Source organism: Pseudophryne corroboree (assembly GCF_028390025.1).
Source record: "Pseudophryne corroboree isolate aPseCor3 chromosome 3 unlocalized genomic scaffold, aPseCor3.hap2 SUPER_3_unloc_5, whole genome shotgun sequence".
Taxonomy (NCBI): domain Eukaryota; kingdom Metazoa; phylum Chordata; class Amphibia; order Anura; family Myobatrachidae; genus Pseudophryne; species Pseudophryne corroboree.
Window position 1 is genome coordinate 2,087,545 of NW_026967541.1, and position 21,743 is coordinate 2,109,287.

Sequence of the window (21,743 nt, forward strand, 5' to 3'; positions counted from 1 at the left end):
GGCCAATCCGGAGCCACGAGTATAGTTCTTACTCCCCTCCGTCTTATAATTCTCAGTACTTTTGGTATGAGAGGAAGAGGAGGGAACACATACACTGACTGGTACACCCACGGTGTTACCAGAGCGTCCACAGCTATTGCCTGAGGGTCCCTTGACCTGGCGCAATACCTGTCCAATTTTTTGTTTAGGCGGGACGCCATCATTTCCACCTTTGGTTTTTCCCAACGGTTTACAATCATGTGGAAGACTTCTGGGTGAAGTCCCCACTCTCCCGGGTGGAGGTCGTGCCTGCTGAGGAAGTCTGCTTCCCAGTTGTCCACTCCCGGAATGAACACTGCTGACAATGCTATCACATGATTTTCCGCCCAGCGAAAAATCCTTGCAGCTTCTGCCATTTCCCTCCTGCTTCTTGTGCCGCCCTGTCTGTTTACGTGGGCGACTGCCATGATGTTGTCCGACTGGATCAGCACCGGCTGACCTTGAAGCAGAGGTCTTGCTTGGCTTAGGGCATTGTAAATGGCCCTTAGCTCCAGGATATTTATATGAAGTGATGTCTCCAGGCTTGACCACAAGCCCTGGAAATCTCTTCCCTGTGTGACTGTTACCCAGCCTCGCAGGCTGGCATCCGTGGTCACCAGGACCCAGTCCTGAATGCCGAATCTGCGGCCCTCTAGAAGATGAGCACTCTGCAACCACCGCAGGAGAGACACCCTTGTCTTTGGTGACAGGGTTATCCGCTGATGCATCTGAAGATGCGATCCGGACCATTTGTCCAGCAGGTCTCACTGGAAAGTTCTTGCGTGGAATCTGCCGATTGGAATTGCTTCGTAGGAAGCCACCATTTTTCCCAGGACCCTTGTGCACTAATGCACTGACACTTGGCCTGGTTTTAGGAGGTTTCTGACTAGTTCGGATAACTCCCTGGCTTTCTCCTCTGGGAGAAACACCTTTTTCTGGACTGTGTCCAGGATCATCCCTAAGAATAGAAGACGTGTCGTCAGGATCAGCTGCGATTTTGGAATATTGAGAATCCAACCGTGCTGCCGCAACACTACTTGAGATAGTGCTACCCCGACTACCAACTGTTCCCTGGATCTTGCCCTTATCAGGAGATCGTCCCAGTAAGGGATAATTAAAACTCCCTTCCTTCGAAGGAGTATCATAATTTCGGCCATTACTTTGGTAAAGACCCGGGGTGCCGTGGACAAACCAAACGGCAGCGTCTGAAACTGATAGTGACAGTTCTGTACCACAAACCTGAGGTACCCTTGGTGAGAAGGGTAAATTGGGACATGGAGATAAGCATCCTTGATGTCCAGAGACACCATATAATCCCCTTCTTCCAGGTTCGCAATCACCGCTCTGAGTGACTCCATCTTGAATTTGAACCTTTGTATGTAAGTGTTCAAGGATTTCAGATTTTAAATAGGTCTCACGAGCCGTCCGGCTTCGGTACCACAAACAGCGTGGAATAATACCCCTTTCCCTGTTGTAGGAGGGGTACCTCGATTATCACCTGCTGGGAATACAGCTTGTGAATGGCTTCCAATACCGCCTCCCTGTCGGAGGGAGACGTCGGTAAAGCAGACTTTAGGAAACGGCGAAGGGGAGACGTCTCGAATTCCAATTTGTACCCCTGAGATACCACCTGAAGGATCCAGGGGTCCACCTGTGAGTGAGCCCACTGCACGCTGAAATTTTTGAGACGGGCCCCCACCGTGCCAGAGTCCGCTTGTAAAGCCCCAGCGTCATGCTGAGGACTTGGCAGAAACGGGAGAGGGCTTCTGTTCCTGGGAACTGGCTGTTTGTTGCAGCCTTTTTCCTCTCCCTCTGCCACGGGCCAGAAATGAGGAGCCTTTTGCCCGCTTGCCATTATGGGGCCGAAAGGACTGCGCCTGATAATACGGCGTCTTCTTATGTTGAGAGGCTACCTGGGGTAAAAAATGTGGATTTCCCAGCCGTTGCCGTGGCCACCAGGTCTGATAGACCTACCCCAAATAAATCCTCCCTTTTATAAGGCAATACTTCCATATGCCTTTTGGAATCAGCATCACCTGACCACTGCAGCGTCCATAACCCTCTTCTGGCAGAAATGGACAGCGCACTTACTCTTGATGCCAGTCGGCAAATATCCCTCTGTGCATCACGCATATATAGAAATGCATCTTTTAAATGCTCTATAGTCAGTAATATACTGTCCCTATCTAGGGTATCAATATTGTCAGTCAGGGAATCCGACCAAGCCACCCCAGCACTGCACATCCAGGCTGAGGCGATTGCTGGTCGCAGTATCACACCCGTGTGAATGTATATACATTTTAGGATATTTTCCTGCTTTCTGTCAGCAGGTTCCTTAAGGGCGGCCGTCTCAGGAGAGGGTAGTGCCACCTGTTTAGACAAGCGTGTGAGCGCTTTATCCACCCTAGGGGGTGTTTCCCAACGTGCCCTATCCTCTGGCGGGAAGGGGTATGATGCTAATAACTTTTTAGGAATTAACAGTTTTTATCGGGGGAAACCCACGCATCATCACACACTTCATTTAATTCCTCAGATGCAGGAAAAACTACAGGCAGTTTTTTCTCACCAAACATAATACCCTTTTTAGTGGTACTTGTATTATCAGAAATATGTAAAACATTTTCCATAGCCTCAATCATGTAACGTGTGGCCCTACTGGAAGTCACATTCGTCTCTTAATCGTCGACACTGGAGTCAGTATCCGTGTCGGCGTCTGTATCTGCCATCTGAGGTAACGGGCGTTTTAGAGCCCCTGATGGCTTTTGAGACACCTGGACAGGCACAGGCTGAGTAGCCGGCTGTCTCATGTCATCAATCTTTTGTAAAGAGCTGACACTGTCACGTAATTCCATAAGCTCAGCCACTCAGGTGTCGACTCCCTAGGGGGTGACATCTCCATTACAGGCAATTGCTCCGCCTCCACACCATTTTCCTCCTCATACATGTCGACACAATCGTACCGACACACAGCACACACACAGGGAATGCTCTGATAGAGGACAGGACCCCAAACAGCCCTTTGGGGAGACAGAGGGAGAGTATGCCAGCACACACCAGAGCGCTATATATATACAGGGATAACCTTATAGAAGTGTTTTTCCCCTTATAGCTGCTGTTTTATTAATACTGCGCCTAATTAGTGCCCCCCTCTCTTTTTTAACCCCTTTCTGTAGTGTAGTAACTGCAGGGGAGAGCCAGGGAGCTTCCCTCCAACGGAGCTGTGAGGGAAAATGGCGCCAGTGTGCTGAGGAGATAGGCTCCGCCCCTTTTTCGCAGACTTTTCTCCCGCATTTTTATGGATTCTGGCAGGGGTTAAAATACATCCATATAGCCCTAGGGGTTATATGTGATGTATTTTCGCCAGCCAAGGTATTTTTATTGCTGCTCAGGGCCCCCCCCCCCAGCGCCCTGTACCCTCAGTGACCGCAGTGTGAGGTGTGTATGAGGAGCAATGGCGCACAGCTGCAGTGCTGTGCGCTACCTTGGTGAAGACAGGATGTCTTCTGCCGCCGATTTTCCGGACCTCTTCTTGCTTCTGGCTCTGTAAGGGGGCCGGCGGCGCGGCTCTGGGACCGGACTCCGAGGCTGGGCCTGTGTTCGGTCCCTCTGGAGCTAATGGTGTCCAGTAGCCAAGAAGCCCAAGCTGGCTGCAAGCAGGCAGGTTCGCTTCTTCTCCCCTTAGTCCCTCGATGCAGTGAGCCTGTTGCCAGCAGGTCTCACTGAAAATAAAAAACCTAAAACTAAACTTTTTCTAAGAAACTCAGGAGAGCCTCCTAGAATGCACCCTTCTCGGCCAGGCACAAAAATCTAACTGGGGCTTGGAGGAGGGTCATAGGGGGAGGAGCCAGTGCACACCAGGTAGTCCTAAAGCTTTACTTTTGTGCCCAGTCTCCTGCGGAGCCGCTATTCCCCATGGTCCTTACGGAGTTCCCAGCATCCACTAGGACGTCAGAGAAATATACACGGGGGGCAGGACACAGTTATATATACACGCGGGGCAGGACACAGTTATATATACACACGCGGGGGCAGGACACAGTTATATATACACACACGGGGCAGGACACAGTTATATATATACGCGGGGCAGGACACAGTTATATATACACACGCGGGGGCAGGACACAGTTATATATACACGCGGGGCAGGACACAGTTATATATACACACGCGGGGGCAGGACACAGTTATATATACACACGCGGGGCAGGACACAGTTATATATACACACGCGGGGGCAGGACACAGTTATATATACACACGCGGGGCAGGACACAGTTATATATACACGCGGGGCAGGACACAGTTATATATACACACGCGGGGGCAGGACACAGTTATATATATACACGCGGGGCAGGACACAGTTATATATACACACGCGGGGCAGGACACAGTTACAGTGATCGCAAAAACGCGATATAGCGCGTTTTTTACCCGGTTTTAAAGACATGGGACTCAAGTTTACAAAGTGGGCGGGTCCCCGGGGACGCGCTCCTCAATCCGCCAATCTGTAAGGGGGATTTGTTTAACTGACATGCTGGCCCCGTGCTGGATGATATAAAGAGGAGGTGGAGCCAGTTCCCCCTCCTCTTTGGCGCCAGGCTGCTTGCAGAGGAAGGGTGACTTCTGTGTACGTAAGTTTATAGTGCGGATGGGGGACGGGGCTTGCCACAGGGACTCTGAGATGCTGGCAATTATGTGCAGGGATCGGAGTCCGTGATTTAGTGGGTAAAGCTGGGCACAGTGCCTGGGGCTTCCCGCGGTGCCGTCTGAGGCAGTGGCTGCGCTACCGCTCTTGCTTTGAGAGAAAACATCAACGGCAAGAGCGGCAGCGCGGCCACTGCCTCAGACGGCACCGCGGGAAGCCCCAGGCACTTTGCCCAGCTTTACCCACTAGATCACGGAGGACGCCGATCCCGGCCTGCAAGTGTGTTGCTTTCCTTGTCTGTGTCCCTGTGTCTGCTACGACCCGTGGGGTGGGGCGGGGGGGGGGGGGGAGAGGAGGAGGACGACGGTGATTACTGCTGTGTGCCTCAGTGCTCTTACCTGGTGCAGTGTGCTTCAGCTTTCTTACCTGGTGCAGTGTGCCTCAGTGCTCTTACCTGGTGCAGTGTGCCTCAGTGCTCTTACCTGGTGCAGTGTGCCTCAGTGCTCTTACCTGGTGCAGTGTGCCTCAGTGCTCTTTCCTGGTGCAGTGTGCCTCAGTGCTCTTACCTGATGCAGTGTGCCTCAGTGCTCTTTCCTGGTGCAGTGTGCCTCAGTGCTCTTTCCTGGTGCAGTGTGCCTCAGTGCTCTTACCTGGTGCAGTGTGCCTCAGTGCTCTTACCTGGTGCAGTGTGCTTCAGCTTTCCTACCTGGTGCAGTGTGCCTCAGTGCTCTTACCTGGTGCAGTGTGCCTCAGTGCTCTTACCTGGTGCAGTGTGCCTCAGTGCTCTTTCCTGGTGCAGTGTGCCTCAGTGCTCTTTCCTGGTGCAGTGTGCCTCAGTGCTCTTTCCTGGTGCAGTGTGCCTCAGTGCTCTTTCCTGGTGCAGTGTGCCTCAGTGCTCTTACCTGGTGCAGTGTGCCTCAGTGCTCTTACCTGGTGCAGTGTGCCTCAGTGCTCTTACCTGGTGCAGTGTGCCTCAGTGCTCTTACCTGGTGCAGTGTGCCTCAGTGCTCTTACCAGGTGCAGTGTGCCTCAGTGCTCTTACCTGGTGCAGTGTGCTTCAGCTTTCTTACCTGGTGCAGTGTGCCTCAGTGCTCTTACCTGGTGCAGTGTGCCTCAGTGCTCTTACCTGGTGCAGTGTGCCTCAGTGCTCTTTCCTGGTGCAGTGTGCCTCAGTGCTCTTACCTGGTGCAGTGTGCCTCAGTGCTCTTACCTGGTGCAGTGTGCCTCAGTGCACTTACCTGGTGCAGTGTGCCTCAGTGCTCTTACCTGGTGCAGTGTGCCTCAGAGCTCTTACCTGGTGCAGTGTGCCTCAGTGCTCTTACCTGGTGCAGTGTGCCTCAGTGCTCTTACCTGGTGCAGTGTGCCTCAGTGCTCTTACCTGGTGCAGTGTGCCTCAGTGCTCTTACCTGGTGCAGTGTGCCTCAGTGCTCTTACCTGGTGCAGTGTGCCTCAGTGCTCTTACCTGGTGCAGTGTGCCTCAGTGCTCTTACCTGGTGCAGTGTGCCTCAGTGCTCTTTCCTGGTGCAGTGTGCCTCAGTGCTCTTTCCTGGTGCAGTGTGCCTCAGTGCTCTTACCTGGTGCAGTGTGCCTCAGTGCTCTTACCTGGTGCAGTGTGCCTCAGTGCTCTTACCTGGTGCAGTGTGCCTCAGTGCTCTTACCTGGTGCAGTGTGCCTCAGTGCTCTTACCTGGTGCAGTGTGCCTCAGTGCTCTTACCTGGTGCAGTGTGCCTCAGTGCTCTTACCTGGTGCAGTGTGCCTCAGTGCTCTTTCCTGGTGCAGTGTGCCTCAGTGCTCTTTGCTGGTGCAGTGTGCCTCAGTGCTCTTACCTGGTGCAGTGTGCCTCAGTGCTCTTACCTGGTGCAGTGTGCCTCAGTGCTCTTTCCTGGTGCAGTGTGCCTCAGTGCTCTTTGCTGGTGCAGTGTGCCTCAGTGCTCTTTCCTGGTGCAGTGTGCCTCAGTGCTCTTTCCTGGTGCAGTGTGCCTCAGTGCTCTTACCTGGTGCAGTGTGCCTCAGTGCTCTTACCTGGTGCAGTGTGCCTCAGTGCTCTTTCCTGGTGCAGTGTGCCTCAGTGCTCTTTCCTGGTGCAGTGTGCCTCAGTGCTCTTTCCTGGTGCAGTGTGCCTCAGTGCTCTTACCTGGTGCAGTGTGCCTCAGTGCTCTTACCTGGTGCAGTGTGCCTCAGTGCTCTTACCTGGTGCAGTGTGCCTCAGTGCACTTACCTGGTGCAGTGTGCCTCAGTGCTCTTACCTGGTGCAGTGTGCCTCAGTGCTCTTACCTGGTGCAGTGTGCCTCAGTGCTCTTACCTGGTGCAGTGTGCCTCAGTGCTCTTACCTGGCGCAGTGTGTACAACGTGCTCTGCCTGGCGCAGTGTGTATAACGCGCTCTGCCTGGCGCAGTGTGTATAACGCGCTCTGCCTGGCACAGTGTGTATAACGCGCTCTGCCTGGCGCAGTGTGTATAACGCGCTCTGCCTGGCGCAGTGTGTATAACGCGCTCTACCTGGTGCAATGTGTATAACGTGCTGTACCTGGTGCAAAGTGTATAACGTGCTGTACCTGGTGCAAAGTGTATAACGTGCTCTACCTGGCGCAATGTGTATAACGTGCTCTACCTGGTGCAATGTGTATAACGTGCTCTACCTGGTGCAATGTGTATAACGTGCTCTACCTGGCGCAATGTGTATAACGTGCTCTGCCTGCTGCAATGTGTATAACGTGTTCTACCTGCTGCAATGTGTATAACGTGCTCTGCCTGCTGCAATGTGTATAACGTGTTCTACCTGCTGCAATGTGTATAACGTGCTCTGCCTGCTGCAATGTGTATAACGTGCTCTACCTGGCGCAATGTGTATAACGTGCTCTACCTGCTGCAATGTGTATAACGTGTTCTACCTGCTGCAATGTGTATAACGTGCTCTACCTGCTGCAATGTGTATAACGTGCTCTACCTGCTGCAATGTGTATAACGTGCTCTACCTGGAGCAAAGTGTATAACGTGCTGTACCTGGTGCAAAGTGTATAACGTGCTGTACCTGGTGCATTGTGTATAACGTGCTGTACCTGGTGCATTGTGTATAACGTGCTGTACCTGGTGCATTGTGTATAACGTGCTGTACCTGGTGCATTGTGTATAACGTGCTGTACCTGGTGCATTGTGTATAACGTGCTGTACCTGGTGCATTGTGTATAATGTGCTATACCTGGTGCAAAGTGTATAACGTACTGTACCTGACGCAATATGTATAAAGTGTTCTACCTGGCGCAGTGTGCATAGGAGGTTCTACCTGGTGCAATGTGTATAAACGGCACTACTGTGTGGTGTAATGTGAATTGGCACTATTATGTGGTCACGCCCCTTCCCCACGAAGCCACGCCCCTAAAATTTTGGGGCGCGCCTTCCCTCTGCTTTGCGGTCTGGGAGGTGGGACACCAATTCACTTCCTGCCTAAGGGCACCAAAATGTCTAGTTACACCTCTGGTGCAGGGTGTCCAGCATGCTACACAGCCCAGCAGCATTGTCACCCCCATCACCCCAGCTTGCAACACTTTTGTAGTGTCCAAACAAGATTAAGTTTAAAAGAACCTTCATTCCGATGGGACCCAGAAAAAGACCGGTAGGACCCCAATTTTCAAAAGTGAGGGGTCCCTGGGACCCACTTTTTTTTGGGCTCAGCGCGATCACTGCAGTTATATATACACAAGCGGGGCAGGACACAGTTATATATACACGCGGGGCAGGACACAGTTATACACACGCGGGGGCAGGACACAGTTATATACACACGCGGGGCAGGACACAGTTATACACACGCGGGGCAGGACACAGTTATATACACACGCGGGGGCAGGACACAGTTATATATACACGCGGGGGCAGGACACAGTTATATACACACACGGGCAGGACACAGTTATATATACACGCGGGGCAGGACACAGTTATATACACACGCGGGCAGGACACAGTTATATATACACACGCGGGGGCAGGACACAGTTATATATACACACGCGGGGCAGGACACAGTTATATACACACGCGGGGCAGGACACAGTTATATATACACGCAGGGCAGGACACAGTTATATATACACACGCGGGGCAGGACACAGTTATATATACACACGCGGGGCAGGACACAGTTATATATACACACGCGGGGGCAGGACACAGTTATATATACACACGCGGGGCAGGACACAGTTATATATACACGCGGGGGCAGGACACAGTTATATATACACGCGGGGCAGGACACAGTTATACACACGCGGGGCAGGATACAGTTATATACACACGCGGGGCAGGACACAGTTATATATACACACGCGGGGCAGGACACAGTTATATATACACACGCGGGGCAGGACACAGTTATATATACACACACGGGGCAGGACAGTTATATATACACACGCGGGGCAGGACACAGTTATATATACACGCGGGGCAGGACACAGTTATATACACACGCGGGGCAGGACACAGTTATACACACGCGGGGCAGGACACAGTTATATATACACGCGGGGCAGGACACAGTTATATATACACGCGGGGCAGGACACAGTTATATATACACGCGGGGCAGGACACAGTGTATACAGTGAGTTGGGGTATTGGGGCCTGCACTGTGCACAGTGACGTCACAGTACGATATATATATATATATATATATATATATATATATATATATAAACAACGAAATCCTGCACTCTCATCGGAAAAAGTTCATCATATTGTGGGTGCTCCCAATGGACCAAATAGGCCCACGTACATACAGTAGAGGAATACAAAGGATTTGGAAGGTGCACTTGCACTAGTACAGAATTGTAGAACCTTCTTCTTTGAAATCACAAATACTTTTATTGTCGACGTTTCGGTCTGATAACAGGCCTTTTTCAAGACAGGTGATATATCATCTTCATCAATTCATCATCATAGACAACTCATATGTAGTCTTCAAAAAACACAGTGGTATATAGTCATTCATTTCTTGGACGTGACGATCATGAATACAGGCACAGTTGAGTTATACTCTCTATCGTAAAACCTACGGATCGCAATCAATTACTACTAGCGACTAGCCATCATCCCTCAGCTTTAAAAGAGAGAGTTTTCCCACTTCACAGTACTTGAGAGTAATGAGGTTGAATTCTGATCCTGTGCGCAGAGATGATCAATGTAATGAGATCACTACACGTTTTCTAGAACGTGGCTATTCTCCTAAATTATTACGGGGGTGTAGACACAGAGCTGAACAAGCAATTATGGGGACTAAACCTAAAAGGAAAATGCAGGAGCGCCTGATCTTTCCTACACAGCTTGATGGGAATGCCACGAGGATGAAAAAGGCATTGCATCACCATTGGCCAATTATTAAATCAGATGAGTCTCTACCCTTCACGAAAACGGGGGTACCAATGATGGCTTATAGAAGGGGAGCTAATCTCAAACAGCTTCTCATGAAACCTAGATCGTTTCCTGAAGAAGACCCCATCAAGACTCCATGGACTACCTTGATGCAATCTAAACCGGGATGTTTTTCATGCGGCAGTTGCACTACGTGTCGGTCCATGATTACAGGTCCGACATTTAGTCACCCGCACACTGGAAAAACCATCCGATTAAAGTACCATCTACACTGCCGTCTTGACTTTATTATATATATACTGAAGTGCCCCTGTTGGTTGTATTATGTTGGCCTTAAGACACGTGTGTTTTGTGATCGTATGGCCAATCACAGGTCTTCCATACATACGGCTATTCTCACGGGTAAAACTGATAAGCCAGTGGCCCGCCACTTTTTGGATGCTAGACACCAAGTGGCATGCCTTAAATGTAAAATAATTGATTGGATCCCCCCAAATCTAATGGGGGGGGGGGTCGCTCCCTGGCTCTCAAACAGCGAGAGTGTTATTGGATACACCCTTTAGATACTGTAGCCCCTAGGGGACTTAATGAAGCAAATTCTTTACATCCCTTTCTTTAAGGGCCATTTATTGACCGTGTGATGTGGAGCCTCACGTGGTATATAGCAGACCTGTAAGTTGGCAGATGGGCTTCTTCCTACATTGAAGCCTTTTTGTCAATTAAAATTTTTTTTTTGTATGTGTAGTCATTTTTTGCACTTTTTGATTATAGGATCATTGTTATGTGAATGTCTCACCGGCCTCCGGGGTAGCCGAACAGACCTTTGGACCACTGTAATTTGCAACCCTAATAGTGCGTAGAGTACGCGTGAATTTATATGCGATGACATAGGCACATTGGGATGGTTGGATGCTCGAGTATATTTTTTTCCCAGGTGATATATAAACAATATTGGGCGAGTTTGGTTTGTTGACTTAAGGAGATAAATTTCACTCCTTAATAGCAATCTGGTGCTTTTGTAGAATTTGTTGGTGGGTGCACAAGGTGTACCTATGAATAGTGCCATTGAGGGGTTTTAATTTTCCACTCTCCTACTGGACATGATGGGTATTCTATTAGATGGTTTAATATTGGGCGTAGACCGGCTGTACCCTGGCATCGATTGGAGGGGACAAGAAAATCTTTATGATTTGGAATATTGTTATGGGGAAGTGTGGAGGCACGATCCCTATGTCATTGGGTCATTACACCTATGTCTTTTGAGCCCTGATGTGCTAGCATGACGACTCCGCGGTTACGGCATTCGGATGTACACTTCCGGCAGTTGAACCGCACGTAAGTACCGTTGGAACGCATGATGACGCGTTTCCAGCGGTGCTGCACCGGGATCTTATGTGTGCGGCGTGGGCCGTCGCGGGGGGATATGCGATGTGGCGGCTGGGTGTGCAGGTGAAGGGCAGTGCGTTTGGCACATTCTGGAGTTCGCTTGATTTAGAAGTTGGCTGTAATAAGAGTTTATTAGGTTGCAAGTGTGATTTCCGGAATGGACGTCACTTCCGGTCCACACGGTTTAAATAGCTTAGATGTTTATGGGGACGGCGTGCAGCAATGCCTGTGGCGTCCTCGGGCTAATGTAAGTACTGATGTGGTATTTTGTACTATTATGGGTTGTACAATGACATGTTTACAAATACTTAGTGAGGATATTATTTCCCTTAGGTGTTGGTAGGTGGACTTTCCTAAACCAAATGCCTCCTACAATATTGCTGCATTAGTCCTTTGGCTACTTAATAAGGTATGAGGATGTTATTGATAACATGTTGGATGTAAGATAGCAGTGGTGGATATTATTAAGCCCTATGTATAAACGTGTATTTAAAACCTCTCTTGACAGATGGAGGTAGCTTTTTAGCGTACTTGAGTGTCCTGACATAAGTGATGCCCGGTGTGGATTCCTTGATGTTTCTCAGGTATTAAAAGGAGGATGGTTATACCCTCTAGGCACACTTCCAATGGATGTCTGTTGGTGATGGGTCCAATAGTGTCACTGTCGGGTGCCCACGGGGGCCGGTGAGGCATATTGCTTGTGACTGTATACCACTGTGTTTTTTGCAGACTACAAATGAGTTGTCTATGATGATGAATTGATGAAGATGATATATCACCTGTCTTGAAAAAGGCCTGTTATCAGACCGAAACGTCGACAATAAAAGTATTGGTGATTTTAAAGAAGGTTCTACAATTCTTTACTAGTGCGAGTGCACCTTCCAAATCCTTTGGAGTTCTCTACTATATATATATATATCAGTGTAAGTATATATGCAATAAGTACTGACCAGTGTTGCCAACTATTAAATGAAAAACAAGCAACTGATGACTAAAAAATAAGCCCAAAACAAGCTCAAACCGTTACTAAAAAGCTGCCAAAAAAGCCCAACTTAAGTTTTTGGATATAGTGTAATTATTGGTGCTATGTCTGGCTGCTGGATGGACTGAAGATAAGTTCTGGATCTTGAAGTCAGGTGGATAGTTTCAGTTTCTTGAACTTTTTCTTCTGGTATCTGGTTCTCAAGTCGGGATGGTAATGATATCCCGGCAGACGGGGTGCCAGGGGTCAATATACCAACAGCGGCATCCTGGCCACAAGAATACTGGCAGCGGGGCAAGCGCAAAGAGTGCATTCGCCACGGCACGGTGGCTCACTGCACTCACCACAGGTTTTATTGTCACTCTATGGGTGTAGTGGACACCCATGAGTGGGAAAACCTGTGGCGAGCGCTGACGGCATTCCCGTCAGTCAGGATTTCGGCATCAGGATCCTTAATGCCGGGATCACGACAGCTTGGTAACTACATCCCGTCCAGTCGGTGGTAAGGGGGATACCGATGGGGGAGATGTGTGCTGAGTGTTCTTAACACAGACGGCTCAGCACACATTTATCCCCACGCTCAGCACAGTGCGATGCGAGGGGGGATGACGACGGGGTCCGCTCACTTCACACAGCGGCCCACTAGATTGAGTCTGCATGCAGGCTCAATCTAGCACTGGCGACAGACGTGTCATGGCTGTTTTCAGGGCCGGCCAATGATGTTGCTGCATTTCCTGCGATTGGAAACATGGCGACGGTGCCGCTGCTTATGCATAGGCCGGGGTCAGTCACTATGTGAATTGCGATGGCATGGCGGGGCAGCACCACACATGCCGGGTGGTCTCGCCCTGTTCTGGGCGGCCCCCTGCGTGCCATTCTGGTGCTCACACATTTTGGTAAAATAGTAAAATCTGCGACAAACTCTGAATAATCTCCTCACCCTGCAGAACAGCGCTCCATCACTATCATCATCTCACTGTCACGTCACAGCGACACAATGTAACACCCCAATTACTCTATTCATCCGCAGCTTCTCACCCGTGTCTGATGGGCGGTGCCAGTAATAACATTAAAAAAATAAAAAATATTAAAAAAAAAGCCCAAAAACAAGCAACCACCAAAGAGAAATAATATAAATGTATATATATATAGATATAGAAATATATAAATATAAATAAAGCAACTTGGGGGAAAAACTATGTTACTGACCTGTATATACTGGAGGGGAGCGCATGGGATTATGGGTAGGCACAGCCGCAGTCACTAAGCAACCAGTAGCTCTCCCGCTCATAGGCTGTAGTATCCCGTCACTCATCTTCTAGCCCCGCCCACTACTTATTTCATACACCAAGGAGTCCATCATACAGCCCCGCCCACTCTACTCGCCATTGGTCGGACTGTCCCGTCACTCATCGTGACATGTGTAGGAGGGAGAGGGGGCGGGGCTGCGAGCAATGGGCGGGAGAAAGGTTACTGAGTGACTGGACCCTGCGACCAATAGCTAGAAACAGAGGCGGGGCTGGCTGAGTGACGGGTCGCTACAGCCTATGAGAGAGTAGGCGGGGCTGGTGGCTGATCCCATGCTCTATACGGTGACCCGGAAACAGTGCCCCTTCCCTTCCTGTACACAGAGCTCCGCCCCCGGTCTCCACCAGGTAATGGCCGCCGCTCCCTCTCCTGCCGGGCAGGGTGTATGCATACCTTCCAACATGACCCTTTCCAGGAGGGACAAAATGTTCTCTTCCTTGACTTCTCTCTTAGTATCTGATTAGTGTCACCTGTGCTGAACTAGTTAACTGATAAGAAAGGTATTTTAACACAGGTGATTGCAGTCATAAATTAAGAGGGAAGTCCAGTTAGAGAACATTTTGTCCCTCCTGGAATGGGTCATGTTGGGAGGTAAGTGTATGTGCTGCAGTGTGTGGTGCATGGAGAGTATATTACCCGTGTCATACACACACACAGCGCTGCTCACACTCATCTCACTGCTCATACAGGGTGTTACACATAGGGGGCGGTATATACACACATAGGGGGCAGTATATACACATAGGGGGGCGCTATACACACATAGGGGACGGTATATACACATAGGGGGCGCTATACACACATAGGGGGCGCTATACACACATAGGGGACGGTATATACACATAGGGGGCGCTATACACACATAGGGGGCGCTATATACACATAGGGGGTGCTATACACACATAGGGGACGGTATATACACATAGGGGGCGCTATACACACATAGGGGGCGCTATACACACATAGGGGGCGCTATACACACATAGGGGGCGGTATACACACATAGGGGGCGGTATTCACATATAGGGGGTACTATACACACAGAGTGGGCGGTATATACACATAGGGGGGCAATATACACACATAGGGGGCGGTATACACACATAGGGGGTGGTATACACACAGGGGGGCGGTATACACACATAGGGGGCGGTATACACACATAGGGGCACTATACACACGTGGGGCGCTATACACACATGGGGGGCGGTATACACACATAGGGGCACTATACACACATAGGGGGCGGTATACACACATAGGGGGCGGTATACACACAGGGGGGCGGTATACACACATAGGGGGCGGTATACACACATAGGGGCACTATACACACATGTGGGGCGCTATACACACATGGGGGGTGGTATACACACATAGGGGCACTATACACACATGGGGGGCGCTATACACACATGGGGGGCGGTATACACTCATAGGGGGTGCTATACACACATAGGGGGGCGGTATACACACATAGGGGGCGCTATACACACATAGGGAGCGGTATATACACATAGGGAGCGCTATACACACATAGGGGACACTATACACACATAGGGGGCGCTATACACACATAGGGGACACTATACACACATAGGGGGCGCTATACACACAGGGGGGCGGTATACACACATGGGGGCGGTATACACACATAGGGGCACTATACACACAGGGGGGCGCTATATACACATAGGGGGCGCTATATATACATAGGGGGCACTATACTCACATAGGGAGCGCTATACTCACATAGGGAGCGCTATACTCGCATAGGGAGCGCTATACTCACATAGGGAGCGCTATACTCACATAGGGAGCGCTATACACACATAGGGGACGGTATACACACATAGGGGCACTATACACACATGGGGGGCGCTATACACACATGGGTGGTATACACACATAGGGGGGCGGTATACACTTATAGGGGGCGCTATACACACATAGGGGGGCGGTATACACACATAGGGGGCGCTATACACACATAGGGAGCGGTATATACACATAGGGGGCACTATACACACATAGGGAGCGCTATATACACATAGGGGGCACTATACACACATAGGGGGCGCTATACACACATGGGGGGCGCTATACACACATGGGGGGCGCTATACACACATGGGGGGCGCTATATACACATGGGGGGCGCTATATACACATAGGGGGCGCTATACTCACATAGGGAGCGCTATACTCACATGGGGAGCGCTATACACACATGGGGGGGCGGTATACACACATGGGGGGGCGGTATACACACATGGGGGGGCGGTATACACACATGGGGGGCGGTATACACACATAGGGGGCGGTATACACACATGGGGGGCGCTATACACACATGGGGGGCGCTATACACACATGGGGGGCGCTATACACACATGGGGGGCGCTATACACACATGGGGGGCGCTATATACACATGGGGGGCGCTATATACACATAGGGGGCGCTATACTCACATAGGGAGCGCTATACTCACATGGGGAGCGCTATACACACATGGGGGGCGCTATACACACATAGGGGGGCGCTATACACACATAGGGGGCGCTATACACACATAGGGGGGCGCTATACACACATAGGGAGCGGTATACACACATAGGGGGCGCTATACACACATGGGGGGGCGCTATACACACATGGGGGGGCGGTATACACACATGGGGGGGCGGTATACACACATGGGGGGCGCTATACACAGATAGGGGCACTATACACACATGGGGGGCGCTATACACACATGGGGGGCGCTATATACACATAGGGGGGCGTTATATACACATAGGGGGCACTATACTCACATAGGGAGCGCTTTACACACATAGGGGGCGGTATACACACAAGGGGGGCGGTATACACACAAGGGGGGCGGTATACACACATGGGGGGCGCTATACACACATGGGGGGCGCTATACACACATGGGGGGCGCTATACACACATAGGGGGGCGCTATACACACATAGGGGGGCGCTATATACACATAGGGGGGCGCTATATACACATAGGGGGGCGCTATATACACATAGGGGGCACTATACACACATAGGGGACGGTATACACACATAGGGGGCGCTATACACACATAGGGGCACTATACACACATAGGGGGTGCTGTACACACATAGGGGCGGTATACACACGTAGGGGGCGCTATACACACATAGGGGGCGCTATATACACAGGGGGTGCTATACACACATAGGGAGCGCTATACACACATGGGGGGCGCTATACACACATGGGGGGCGCTATACACACATGGGGGGCGCTATACACACATGGGGGGCGCTATACACACATGGGGGGCGCTATACACACATGGGGGGCGCTATACACACATGGGGGGCGCTATACACACATGGGGGCGCTATACACACATGGGGGCGCTATACACACATGGGGGCGCTATACACACATGGGGGGCGCTATACACACATGGGGGGCGCTATACACACATGGGGGGCGCTATACACACATGGGGGGCGCTATACACACATGGGGGGCGCTATACACACATGGGGGGCGCTATACACACATGGGGGGCGCTATACACACATGGGGGGGCGCTATACACACATAGGGGGCGCTGTACACACATAGGGGGCGCTGTACACACATAGGGGGCGCTGTACACACATAGGGGGCGCTGTACACACATAGGGGGCGCTGTACACACATAGGGGGCGGTATACACACATAGGCGGCGCTATACACACATAGGGGGGTGGTATACACACATGGGGGGCGGTATACTCACATAGGGGGTGTTATACATACAGGGGGCGCTATACACACATAGGGGGCGGTATACACACATAGGGGGGCGGTATACACACATAGGGGGGCGGTATACACACATAGGGGGGCGGTATACACACATAGGGGGGCGCTATACACACACAGGGGGCGCTATACACACATAGGGGGTGCTGTACACACATAGGGGGCGGTATACACACATAGGCGGCGCTATACACACATAGGGGGTGGTATACACACATGGGGGGGCGGTATACACACATAGGGGTTCTATACATACGGGGGGCGGTATACACACATAGGGGGCGGTATACACACATAGGGGGCGGTATACACACATGGGCGCTATACACACATAGGGGGTGCTGTACACACATAGGGGGCGGTATACACACATAGGGGGGCTATACACACATAGGGGGTGGTATACACACATAGGGGGCGCTGTACACACATAGGGGGCGCTGTACACACATAGGGGGCGCTGTACACACATAGGGGGCGGTATACACACATAGGCGGCGCTATACACACATAGGGGGGTGGTATACACACATGGGGGGCGGTATACTCACATAGGGGGTGTTATACATACAGGGGGCGCTATACACACATAGGGGGCGCTATACACACATAGGGGGCGGTATACACACATAGGGGGCGGTATACACACATAGGGGGGCGGTATACACACATAGGGGGGCGGTATACACACATAGGGGGGCGCTATACACACAGGGGGCGCTATACACACATAGGGGGTGCTGTACACACATAGGGGGCGGTATACACACATAGGCGGCGCTATACACACATAGGGGGTGGTATACACACATGGGGGGGCGGTATACACACATAGGGGTTCTATACATACGGGGGGCGGTATACACACATAGGGGGCGGTATACACACATGGGCGCTATACACACATAGGGGGTGCTGTACACACATAGGGGGCGGTATACACACATAGGGGGGCTATACACACATAGGGGGTGGTATACACACATGGGGGGGCGGTATACACACATAGGGGGTGCTATACATACAGGGGGGCGGTATACACACATAGGGGGTGAATAGGGTTGCCCCTTCGTGTCTCCTGTCCCTTCCCAGTTGCCACCTACCTGCCTCCCATATCCCCCTCCCCTGCCTGTCCCCTTCTATCCCCCTCACCTGATGTGACGACACCGCAACCCTGGCACTCCACATGCATTCCTACTGTCCACTTTCCGCCAAGAACCTCATCTCCTCCCAGTCCTCAAACCCTGGCACCCCTTTTCCACTGTCAACTCGCTCCTCTGCCCCCCCCCCCCCCCCCCACCGCCTCGTCTCCCCCCCTCCCCGCCCCCTCACTCTCTGCTCTTGACTTTGCCACCTACTTCCCATGCAAAATTGGCTCCCTATGGCAGGATATCACATCCCACCAGACCCTGAGCAATGCCCTCCTCCATTTCCTGACACCCCCCCCCCCCCCTCCCTTACCTCCTCCCAACTCTGACATCTCTCTTCTTTGTATCTAGTGTGGAAGTCATGGCCCTCAGCCGTTCCTCACCCCCTCCACCTCCCCATTTGACCCTATCACCTCCTCCGCTACCTCTCTTCTTCTGCCTGTTCCCATCTTGCCCATCTCATTCTCTCCCTCTCATCAGACACTGTCCCCTCGGCCTTCCATCATGCTCTTGTCTCCCCTATTCTTATAAACCCCTCCCTTCATCCAACCAACCACTCTCTCCAACTACCGACCATCTCTCTCCTCCTAACTCCTGTCTTTCCTCACACTCACTGCTTGACCCATTCCAGCCTGGCTTCCGTCCTCTCCACTCCACTGATACTGCCCTCGCTGAAGTCTACAAAGACCTCCATGCTGCCAGATCCAATGGTCTCTACTCTCTGCTTATTCTCCTTCACCTCTCTGCTGCATTGGACACTGTGGACCACCCTCTTCTTTAACTACTTTTCTCTAGCATCCATAAGGGATATTGTAGACAGAATTAGTACCATGGGGTATAGACGGGTCCAAAGGAGCACGTGCACTTTAAACATTCTACCACTGGGTGTGCTGGCTCCTCCCCTCTATGCCCCTCCTACAGCTCAGTTTAGATAAAGAGCCCTCAGGAGAGGATGCCCACTCTGCAGCTCCAGAGTTTTCCTTCATTTTTATTTCTAACTTTTAATGATTTCGGTATGCTGTTTGGGCAACAGTATACCTGCACCGTGGGAGTTTTTTTTTTGGGGGGGGGGATGGTCACCGGCCTCCTGAGGTGAGAGCCGCTTCCCGTTGCATGACCACCGTCCTGAGGGGCTGTTTGTTCAGCGCGGCATGGCGCCTTGTCTGTCGCAGCCGCAGCATTGCGCACACCCCTGACACTGCCTGAAGGTGATCTTCAGTGGTGAGTACCAACCGGGGGGACCCGCTAGGGGGGGGGGTCCCCCGGACAAATGTGCGGCTGAACCTCCTGGGGGGGACCCGCTATAGCCCCTGCGTGAGACTGGCTAAACACAGGTGAACCAAGCATTTATGTGAGGTTGTACATACATAAGGAGACATGGCCAGTATAAATATACAGCAGTAGCTACGGCACCATGGCGGGGGGCGGTGCTACATTAGAGCTGGCTCAGCGGCATATTGGCGTCTTCCTCTGCATGAGCTGCAGCAGCCTCCACAGCTCCTCCAGAACTGCCCCTGTATACACTGGTACCGGGTATAGGGGGGGAGCCGCTATCATTGTGCACAATAATCCCCTGTGGGGTTTTATAAAGAATCTCACTGTGGTTACACAGATGTAACAACCGCTGACAGCCTCACTGGGGCCGGTCACCATTGTGTGCGCTCTCTTCTCTGTCTCTCTCTCACATGCAATAGGTCAGGCTTGTCATATATCATATCAGGCTGTCCTGTGTGTGTGTATTGTACTGTTTTCTACTACACTATAGTAAAACAGAAGTCTTGCAGTGTGTGTAATGCCAGGTTCTCTCCTAGCACATCCAGCTCAGTATCATGTGAGCAGTGTAGTCAGTCATCTCATGCTGATACTAATGTGGGGGAGAATGCGGAGCCCCCCTGGTTGGGGGCTATAAAAACTATAATGTCTGATATGTCATCTCAGCTCACTGCAACTGCAAACAAGACACAAGAACTGCAACATGCAGTGGCTAGCCTTACTGCTAAGCGTCCCTCCCTGCCTACTTCACAGAAACCTGCTCTACCTGCACTCCTATCATATGATACTGATGATGATGTACAGGATGATGGGGATCCCACCCCAATCCAGGGTATTGAACCCCTCGTATTGGCTATTAAGGAGGTGTTAAAGCTCCTCCTGGGGGATGCAAGTACTCAGCAGTCATTTTTCCTCCCTCAAAAGGAACCAAAAGTCACATTCCCTGATTCCACGGAATTGGATGACTTATTTAAACTAGCCTGGAAGAATCCAGATAAAAAATATCATGGTGACGAAAAGGTTTCTGAATACCTTCCCCTTTGCCCCTGAAGGCAGAAAATTCTGGGAAGAATCCCCAGCCGTAGACGTCTCAGTGTCTCGCCTTTCTAAAAAGGCGGTGCTCCCTGCTCCGGGCTCCCTTACGGTGAAGGACCCGGCGGATAGGAAAATAGAGACCACTCTAAAATCTATTTTCTCCTACGTCCTAGAGGATGCTGGGGATGCTTCAAGAACCATGGGGTATAGACGGCATCCGCAAGAGACATGGGCACACTACAAGACTTTGAATGGGTGTGAACTGGCTCCTCCCTCTATGCCCCTGCTCCAGACTTCAGTTTAGATTCTGTGCCCAGTGAGACTGGATGCACACTGAGGAGCTCTCCTGAGTTTCTCTGAAAATACTTTTTGTTAGGTTAATTATTTTCAGGGAGACCTGCTGGCTACAGGCTCCCTGCATCGTGGGACTGAGGGGAGAGAAGCAGACCTACTTCTTAAGAGTTCAAGGGCTCTGCTTCTTAGGCTACTGGACACCATTAGCTCCAGGGGGTTCGATCACTACGGTACGCCTAGATGCTTGTTCCCGAAGCCGCGCCGTCACCCCCTCACAGAAGCCAGAAGATAGAAGCCGGGTGAGTATGAGAAGATCAGAAGACTCCAGTGACGACAGAAGAGGTGTCGCGCTGCGCTCCGTGCTCCCACACATATCACAGCACTGCAGGGTGCAGGGCGCAGGGAGGAGCGCCCTGGGCAGCATGAACACCTCAAATCAGACTGCCTTGAGTTATAACAGTGCCCCAGGCACTA

General features: G+C 51.3%; 1 protein-coding gene across 1 annotated transcript in view; it reads left to right on the forward strand.

Annotated features, from left to right (window-relative positions):
- The first annotated feature begins 13,974 nt into the window (after positions 1-13,974).
- Positions 13,975-21,743, forward strand: part of LOC134984329 (oocyte zinc finger protein XlCOF22-like) — a 70,805-nt gene continuing 63,036 nt past the window's right edge. The window contains exon 1 of the mRNA XM_063949934.1: positions 13,975-14,064. Coding sequence (XP_063806004.1) covers positions 13,990-14,064 — 75 coding nt within the window. The 5' untranslated portion in view covers positions 13,975-13,989. The remainder of the gene's footprint in view (positions 14,065-21,743) is intronic.